This window comes from Taudactylus pleione, unplaced genomic scaffold, assembly GCF_031769625.1.
Source record: "Taudactylus pleione unplaced genomic scaffold, aTauple2 ptg000199l, whole genome shotgun sequence".
Lineage (NCBI taxonomy): Eukaryota > Metazoa > Chordata > Amphibia > Anura > Myobatrachidae > Taudactylus > Taudactylus pleione.
Genome location: NW_028284601.1, coordinates 7,870,085 through 7,880,250, shown reverse-complemented (window position 1 = coordinate 7,880,250; position 10,166 = coordinate 7,870,085). Strand labels below are relative to the sequence as shown.

The 10,166-nt window shown below is 47.8% G+C and overlaps 1 protein-coding gene across 1 annotated transcript in view; it reads right to left on the bottom strand.

Moving 5' to 3' along the window:
• Positions 1-1,874: 1,874 nt before the first annotated feature.
• Positions 1,875-10,166, bottom strand: part of LOC148518754 (sprouty-related, EVH1 domain-containing protein 1-like) — a 101,891-nt gene continuing 93,599 nt past the window's right edge. The window contains exons 5-6 of the mRNA XM_088477182.1: positions 8,246-8,407; positions 1,875-2,743 (exon numbers count right to left, since the gene is read on the bottom strand). Of these exons, the coding sequence (XP_088333308.1) occupies positions 2,066-2,743; positions 8,246-8,407 (840 nt within the window). The 3' untranslated portion in view covers positions 1,875-2,065. The remainder of the gene's footprint in view (positions 2,744-8,245; positions 8,408-10,166) is intronic.

The following is a 10,166-nucleotide window of genomic DNA, read 5'->3' as shown; positions in this document are numbered from 1 at the left end:
TTAGCTGATAGTGTTATCTTTAGTTCAGTCAGGAGTCCGTGGCAGACTCATACCCCTTTCAGACATACGACCCGGGAAATTTCCTGCTCAGACCCCGAATTTCTCCTGTGCAAATTCCCGGGTATTTGGTCGAGACCCCCCTTTCACACTACAGTGTCTACCAGGGAAATTCCCAAGTAGACCCCTTTCAGACAAGGGCAGGGTTTTTCTGCTTACCTGCCTCTTCTCTGACATCTGCTCCTCCTAGCCTATCCCCTCTCTGGCTGATGATGATGATGTCATCATTCAGCTGCCGGAAGCCGGCCGATCATAATGCAGATTTTTTTTAAATTTTTTTTTTTTAATTTCTTTTAATTCTCTGGTGGTCCAGTGGGAATGCGGGTGGCCCGCTATGGCTGGGACCAGTCGGCGGTCTCCAGCACGGGTGTCCCCGGCATCCGGCTGGGGTTCTGTGTCGCTGACACAGCGACCGGCATGGTGGGCGGCCCGCTGTGGCAGAGACCCACCAGCGGGTGTCCCCACCATCCAGCTGGGATTCTCTGTACACAGCCGCCCGGCACTGGGGGTGGTGAGCAGCAGCGCTGAGTGTCCTATAGGAAACTCTGTGCTGCCAACTGCTTGGTGCTGCCTGGGAGTAGTACATTCCCAGGTAGCACCATTCAGACATGAGCAGGGTAATTTCCCGGGACTTAAGTCCCGGGAAAATCCCTAGTTGATTGAAGGGGCGGCACCCGAAAACGTGTTCCCGGGTATTTGGCTGAGGCAGGCCAAATTCCCAGGATTCTCGAGATATCTGAAAGGGGTATCATTCAGTGAATGAAGCAAGAGATTTCCCCAGGTGAGGCTGACTACTGTGCATGACTCTTGTAGAGCCACAGTGTTGTCTGCACACACAAAAGTCCTACCTCCTTATTAATCTGACATTTGATTTTCGTTACACCAATTACATGACACTGCTTACATAAATTATACCTTTTCAATTGTGTAGTCCTGATTATTACTTTGTATGTTGGGGAAGAAATAAAGTATGATTGATCCTGTATGTGAGCTATAATCATGGTTTGTTTAGATTTGTCACTGATTTACACAACTGGGATGTAAACAGTTGAAATTGGTCAGTAGTTGGGTTCTATATTGCGCTGGATCCAGACTGACCTTATAGTTTGGTCTTCTGTGGAATTTAATCTCTACCCTGTAATACATTCTTGTCAGAAGTAACTGTTAAGGTGCATACACACACAACGATTTTTTGAACGATTATCAATAACGATATCGTTTATCGTTTAATCGTTGAAAAAATAGTTCACTTTCTGAGCTAAAACGATGAACGATTATCGTTCATGCGCGTTCACGTTTGTAGTTTGTAGTTCAGTCAGACTGACCAACTGAACGATTTTCATTAAGGGAATATGCAAAAATCGTTTGTAGTTCAAAAAAATCATTCATTGAAGAGCATACACACGGTCAGATTTGTCAGACTTGTCAGATTTGTCAGATGAACGACTGAACGACTGAACGATTTGAACGATTTGAACGATTGAACGATTTTTGACTGCATAAAAATGAATGGAATCGTCCAAGTCTGACTGCAAACCCATCAGATGTCAGATATCGTTATCTGACAAACGGGAACGCGCATCGTTGATCGTCCATCGTTCAGGCATGTCAGATATGAACGATTTTCCTTCAGATATGAACGACTGAACGATTTTTAAATCGTTATCGTTCATAACTGAAGGAAAAATCTGACCGTGTGTATGCACCATTACACTTTAAAAAATCTGACAGAAAATCTGACAGAAAATCGTTCATAAAATCGTTGGTAACAAAATCGTTGTGTGTGTATGCAGCTTTACTATTAGAATTCTCTCCTGTCTTCTTTATTTTTGGTAAGTCACAGCCTGGCAACTGTATCCGTCTGAAATACACACATCTCCGGGTCAGTCATGTGACCTGCACACTCACAAACAATGGCGCAACTCCTGCCATATAAATAGGTTCTGGCTCTCAGGAAACTGGAAACGGAACATTACACTCTTCCTCCTACCAACCTTCTCACCTCCTCTCACCGCACAGCTTTGTGCTTCCCCCCGCAGCAGCCACAGTGTTCCCCGCACCAGTGGCACGCCCGCAGTGGGAGGTAGCAGCACATGCAGGGAACCACAAGAGACAATGCCACTAGGGCAGCCCAGCGTATGCAGAAGTGGGGGTGCCCTGGGTCACAGGAGCAGGGGTCCGAGTACTCGCCCTCTGAGTCTGACATGCAGTGGTACAGTAGGCTCTCAGCACACCACATGCAGGAAAGCTGGTAGACACAACGACCTATAGGGTCTGGGGCGTCCTGGCACTGCCCTCTGCCATTCTCTTCACTGCTAAACACGTCCCTGCAATACACACAACGTGCCGTGGCGGTGTCCTCATCCCCCGCCATATGAGAGTGCTCCTTGGCCTTAGGAGAAGGGGTGCCATGAATCCTACATGAAGGGGAGGCCCTTGGGTCCTTTAACGGCCCCTCACTTTCTGTAGTCGTTGTGCTCACTGCTCCTGGAAAGTGCCTGTCCTTGGCTTTGCTCCCGGTGGCTTTTTGGAAGTGGACTCGCAGGTCCGACTTGGCTTGCTCTGGCCGCTGTAGAGCTGCACGGCGGTAGTCTTCATATCCCTTCGACACCCACAGATCTTTGCAAGGATTGATGCTCTCCAGTTCTTCCTCATCGTGGAAAGACAGACGCTGCAAAGGCTGTGACTGGGAGAATATGGAAACTCACATTAGCCAACAGAACTTCTCTGTGAGGACTTGTCTACACACATACACTTTATTACAAACGACTTGTTTCTTTTGCAAACCCCACCTCGCACAGAAATAAACAGCAAGTAACAAACTGCTGTGCACGTAAAAAGTAATGGAACATGCACAGATATGAGGTGCAAAGTTTACTAAGCGGCAGTTTGACGGCAGGTTCTATTCTATTCTAAACCCCGGCGGGTTGATGGCGGGTCCTATTCTGTTCTAAACTCCGGGGGTTTGGTGGCGGTTTTGCAGCAGTTTCTAAATGACAGCCCTGTTCTATTCTATTCTAAAATGTGTTTTGATGGCAGTTTTGCACCGGTTTGCAGCGGTTTTGGCCTAAGTCTGCAGATAGCAAAACCGCCGCCAAACCACAGTCAAAACACATTTTAGAATAGAATTGAACAGGGCTGTCATTTAGAAACTGCTGCAAAACCGCCACCAAACCCCTGGGGTTTAGAATAGAATAGAACCCGCCACCAAACCCCTGGGTTTAGAATAGAGTAGAACCCGCCGTCAAACCGCCGCTTAGTGAATTTTGTCTGAGAAGTTTATTAAAGGTCGCTCTTTGGAAACAGACGTGATGTTTCTCATCCGCCATATTTATTAAAGGGTAAATGCAGTTTCACGTCGAGGTGCGGTGGGTTCCAACTGCCACACAAAACGATGTTTAGTAAATTTCCCACAGGGAGGTTTCTCTACCCATCAGCCAGGGGCATAGGAACAAAAATTTCCATGGGGGGGGGGCAAAAGGCCAAGGACTACTATAGGGCCTGGAACCCATTTTTCTCACGACTGGTATCTCGTTTTACAACAGCTGTAACAGTGGCTGTAGATGTACAGAGACTCCCAATCCAATGTTAATTTTAGTCAGTGTTTCTGGGGTTGGTCAAACCCAGTTTCATTGTTTATTTCACTATAAAAATGTATTTATATATTATTAAATACATATTATTAATATTAACTACCAATTAGTACAATAGCTGTTAAAAAGATATATTACATTTTTCATCTTAAAAAAATTAAAATTTTTCATAGTCATTAACCTAGTTTTTATTAAAATTTCATTGACAGCCTAATATCATTTGATTGGGAGTATTTTTAAATGTATAGTCACTGCCTCACTGGTTATGGTATGTGCTATAAATTTAAATGGGATGCAGTCAGGAAGCCGACGGTCCAAATGCCGACTGCCGGCTTCCCAACTGTCTAATTCCGGCAGGGGTCTAATGACAGGTGTCGAAATACCGACGCCTGTCATTTTACCTACGCCGGTAGCCTGACGCCCCGGCATACCGAACGAAGGTAAGCTGGGCGGCAGGCACGGACAGCCGCGGGGGGGGGGGCGCTTAGGTTAGGGGCTCACGGGGGGGACTTAGGGTTTGGCACCCCCAGGAGGGTTGGACTAGGGCAGGGGTCCTCAAGGCACACTAACAGTCCAGGTTTTAAGGATAGCCACACTTGAGCACAGGTGACTTAATTAGTACCTCACTTTGATTTAACCATCTGTGCTTAAGCATGGATATCACTAAAACCAGGACTGTTGATGTGCCTTGAGGACTGAGGTTGGGAATCACTGGGCTAGGGGAAGGGGGGGTTAGGGTTAGAGACCCCCTTGGGAGACTTAGGGTTAGGCTGCAGGGAAGGGGGTTAGGGTCAGGCACTTGGAGGGGAGGTTAGGGTTAGGCACCCCTAAGGGAGGGTTAGGGCTAACGGGGGGGGGGGGTAAGGTTAGTTATAGTGAAAATACTTACCTGTCGGGATCTGCAGTTGCTGGTCTTCCGGCGTCGGGATTTGAACCGCCGGAACATGCATCCGGCGGTTTTTCATACCGATCCCATTTAAATTGCCATATCTCATGATTGTTACTAGATGAAAATTCAGGGTAAAATTCAAGTGAATAGTTGTTCATCAATGCAGGTTATTTATTAAATGTTTATGAACACAATACTTATATTTACTAAGGTGACAGTTTTTAGAAGTGGAGATGTTGCCCATAGCAACCAATCAGATTCTAGCTATTATCTTCTAGAAGGTGTTAGATAAATGTTAAGTAGACTCTGATTGGTTGCTATGAGCAATATTTCCACTTCTAAAAACCCGCACTTTAGTAAGTATACCCCTTAGAGTCTACATAAATGACAATAGTCATTTCAAATAAAACTATTATCGCTTCATCCCCATTTTCATTTAACTCCTCCCCATTCGCTTTTGTGTAGAAGTTCATGGTGGGGGGGGGGGCTAAACACAGTCTCTGCCCTCCCAACAGAAATCATGGGGGGGCAATTACCCCCTCTCCCCCACCGGTGCCTACACCCCTGCCAGCAGCCAACTTGTCTATCTAGACTGTGAAGGTACCCACTTGAATAACGGCTCCTCATTGCCATTTATGGGCATCCACAATTTGGGTAAAATCTGCACTAAGGGCCTCATTTAGAAGTGCACGTATTGTAATCTGAGTGTGCGCAGGACACGTTCTGCGCTTGTGCAGAATGGGTGCTGCGTGATCGTACGCTGCAGACTGCCAGTGATTGATAGACTGCTGCCGTTTGTGGCCAGGGAGGGGGTGTGTCTCCGTCATTGGGGAGAGGTAGAGGCCAGGATCTCAGACGACTGACAATAGATTTCCTGGCCTCTTTCCCTCATCTGTGATAGCCGGCTTGCGTGACCCCATGGTCACTCAGCCGGCCGAGGATCACGCAGATGATGCCATTCTTCCTTCAAAGGATGCAGCTGAGATCATGCCTCCTGCTGCATTACTATATTAGCATGGACGGAATTGCAAAGCTGCCTGTGTGCGGCTTTGTAATGCCGTCCTTTGCTGAATCAGGCCTGAAGAACCCTTTCTTTTATTCCATATACTAAAGTACATAATAATGCTGCATAACATATTATACCTATATGCCCTAGTGTACTTGGTATGTTCTCACTGCTTGAAGTGTAATACTGCACTTTTTGTCATCAATGGAAAATGCGCCATAAGAAAAATGACTTTCATACATCAAACTAATTTCATATTTGAGAACTTGCTAGTAGATAAAGTTAATTTGTTAGCAGAGCTAATTATGAAGAAAACTACAATATCTGTAAAGTAAACAATGAATATAAATATTTACGTTATGCGCCATTTCAGTTCCTATATTCGGCTGCAGAGTGGTTACCGCGTCTGCTGAAAGTGGTTAGTAAAAACGCCTTATGCTATATTTATGTGGCGCCATGGGGGCAGATGCCGAGTTGGACATATATGCCTCAATAATAAGCTGTATAAAGCAGGTCAGCATCTCTTGTTCCATGATCTTACTCATACGTCCTGTCAGAGTCACTTAAGGCACAGGGGGCTGATGCAGAATGGCACATTGCACGCGCTCCAGAACCAAGGGCACACAAGCACGGGCAGGGCAGAGTCACATGCATCTCAATCTCATCTTCACTTAAGACTGAAGGGGTGTAATGGGGCGTTCTCATGTAGGTAATGGGGCGTTCTCATGTAGGTTGTGGCGTGTCAATGACATTGCGGGCTATACAGTGTTGGCCAGAAGCATACATACAGAAAACATACGGTTTGTCGACAGTAAATATGTAGGCAAACTATATGTGGACAGGACAAAGCAATGTCATTATGCCGACACGGTTGTAATGAAAGTGTAATAAGAATTTTAACCATGTCAGCAGAATAACTTTAAACATGATCATAATTAATATTTTTTTAAGTTATACTGTAACACAATTAAAATGGTTTAATTAACATTACAACTGTGTCGGCATAATGACATCGGCATTTTCATTATGACATCGGCATTTGCATACAGACAAATATGGACATTTAGGGCCTTATTCAGACCCGGTCACAAGCACTGAGCGCTCGCAACTGGGTCGATGGTGGCCCAGAGCACATGCGCACGACGGAGCCGGCTCCGTCGTGTGCATGCGCGAGACCCGGATAGCGATTGCCAATCCGTCGCTCTGGGTCTCGTACCAAAGGGGGCGTGTTGTCGATGTTGAGTGACAGCACGCCCCCTTTGGTGGGCGGGCCGGGGGAGTGGCTGCCCAAACGGAGGCGTTCCCATGTGAACGCCTCCGTTTGGGGCCGGCCCCACTGACATCACGAGTGATGTCAGTGGGAGAGATTTCGGCTCTGTTAGAGCCGAAAACTCTCTGGGGCTTGCGGCAACGAGACCCTACCACAAGGGTCTCGTTGCAAGCCCGATGGTCGTGATGGTCTTGACCATCGCGACCATCTTCCTGGCCGCTCTCTAAAGCTGTGGGTGGTCACCCACAGCTATGCAAGCGGCCAGGAGGCCGTTCTAAAAAAAAAAAATAGTCCGGCCCTGATTCAGAGCCGGACGCTCTGACAGAGCGCTCGCTCTGAATCAGGGCCGTTCTTCCTAATTTTAGAGCGGCCTCCTGGCCGCTTGTATAGCTGTGGGTGACCACCCACAGCTATAGCGAGCGGCCAGGAAGATGGTCACGATGGTCAAGACCTTCATGACCATCGGGCTTGCGACGAGACCCTTGTGGTAGCGTCTCGTTGCCACAAGCCCTGGAGTGCTTTCGGCTCTATCAGAGCCGAGAGCACTCCCACTGACATCACTCCCACTGACATTGTGATGTCAGTGTGGCCGGCCCCAGACGGTAGGCATTCCCATGGGAACGCCTCCGTCTGGCCAACCACGCCCCCGGCACTCACCATCGACAGCACGCCCCTTTTGTAGCGAGACCCATAGCGACGGCTTGCCCGTCACTATCCGGGTCTCGCGCATGTGCACGACGGAGCTGGCTCCCTCGTGCGCATGCGCACTGGGCCAACATCGACCCGCTTGCGAGCGCTCAGCACTCGCGAGCGGGTCTGAATTAGGCCCTTAGTCCCATGTACGCAATGCATAAGCAGATACAGCAGACCCTAAATGTCTGATTCAATATTAATGAGAAAATTGTGTGCAGGAGACAAGTACAGATGTGCCCTCATACACCTGGCGTATATACGGCATGTGGCGAGAGATGCCCGGCGTGATCGGGCCATTTTGCATCTTATTCACATTGCAGATGCAGCGAAACTCCACTCACAGTGTAATAGAGAGACGCTGGGCTGCGGCTGTAAACGCACAGGATAAATACGTACAGAGAGGCAGATGAAGTGCAACGGTCACTTAGAGTGAGAAGAAGCCGCGGCTGCTGCATGGTAGCACTTCGTATACAGAGTCACACAGATATACAAGTGTTGCACATGAAAATGATCAGAATAATCTAGCAAAGTGGTTTTGTTGCTTCCACTTGTTTTATTGATGTGAATAAGATGCACATTTTGAGCAAACAAGACGCTCAGTGCGTCCAAGTCGCCCGGTACCTGGCGCGCCAAGAGGGTGCGTTTGCTGTGACTAGAGCTACAGTGTACAAGGACATATCTGTAGACTTTAATATAGATTGATCATGGACTGGTGGTAGGTCTCCAGAGACTGGTACCTGTGCAGTTGGACTGACCGATGGACCAGTGCTAAACCCAAACTCTTCGGAAACAGGAGAGCGCACGTAGCAGCTGGAGGATGACTCGCTGGTGACGATGGTGATGTGTTTTGGTAACATTTCCTTCTGGCTGTTAGAAGATGATTCGCTGTCTGTGGGAAGCTGGGAGAGGAAAAGGTCAGTAAACAAGCTATATTTATATATATATATATATAAATCCAAAGTCCAAAAAAAAAAAAAAGACAATCCGCACACCTTTTCCAAATTCAAATAATTGTATTCATATTTGTAATCCAGTATGTATGTGCCAACAAATCACATTGAATAAAGGGCCTTATTCAGAGCCGCTCGTAAGCGGCCGCTCGTTCGCTCCGAGCGATGTTCGCACATCTGCGCATGCATATGGGTCGTAATGCGCATGCGCCAACCAGTCAGTGCGCTCGGAAATCGAGCGCTCGCAAAATAGCGAGTGCCTGCTAATTTGAGTAACAGGATGAGGGGTTTGTGGGTGGTAACAGGGGAAGGTGCTTGAAAACGGGGAGTGGAGATACGAACGCAGGCGTGCCAAACAGTCAAAACGGGCGTTTTAAGGGTGTGCATAATTAACAAAGCAGTGTCATCGACCACGTCACTTGGTTGTCTCTTAGCCTGAACTGTTCGCATGATTGCGGTAGGAAAATCCAACCACAAGCATTGCGAGCAGTTCGGACGCCTTTCGATGTGCTCGATTAATCTAATAAATAGCGGAGATGACGTAGGATGCGAGCGGCCAGGGGGCGTCTTTACAAAATAGCGAGCGCATGTTTCGTTCGCTTGCTCAGACATAGAGGCGTCAACAGACTGCAAAGAGCGAGCGCTCAATTTAAATAGCTGGCCCCTTTTTCTGAACGAGCGAGCGCAAATAGCATCCGGCTCTGAATCAGGCCCAAAGTGTCATAGTGCAAAAAGTGCCATTTGAAAGAGAGACAGAGTACTTATCCAGTCACATATGAGGATTTGTGGCAGAGGACCGGCAGCAATACGCCCGACAGCCGTTTCAGTGCTAATAAGTACCATCTTCCAAGGGCAGCGCAGTAATACTGAATCCCCACAGAGTTCAAGTACCTGTTCGGTCACCTGTCACCACTCCCACAATCACTGATCACCAATCCCCACTCTGCACTCACCTGTAACCTAAGGTGCAGCATCGTCACCAGCCCTCGGCAGCTGCTCCGGCTCACCACTAAGTGAAACCGGAAGCAGCGTCCGCACACCTATGACACGTGCGTTTCACACAGATCACATGTGTGCTCCACATAGGGAACATCCTCCCACCGCTGAGCGCACATCCGCAACCAGTGCGTTCCACACATAGAAAAAAGGGTTATCTCTGGAATGCATAAATCGAAACTAATAACAATTGAATCATATTACATGACTTGTCCAAATAACCATTGGTTAAGGAGACCGATGCTGCAACCCCATAACATCAGGGTGCCGGGGAATCAGTGAATGTGAAAAGACAAACAGACAAACAAACATAAATCCTCTTATATATACATAATGCATGTTAATACATTAACTCAGATTGTATCAGTTCACTATAAGATCATTTGACTAGAGAAAACATGTCAAACTTAGGGCCTGATTCAGAGCCGGACGCTCTGACCAGAGCGCTCGCTCTGAATCAGGGCCCTCCTACATGAAAATGGAGCGGCCTCTTGGACGCTCGCATAGCTGTGGGTGACCACCCACAGCTATAGCGAGCGTCCATGATGATGGTCGCGATGGTCAAGACCATCGCGACCATCGGGCTTGCAACGGAGACCCTCCGGTAGGGTCTCGCTGCCGCAAGCCCTGGAGTGATTTTGGCTCTATCAGAGCCAAAATCACTCCCACTGACATCACTACTGATGTCAGTGGGGCCGGCTTCAGACGGTAG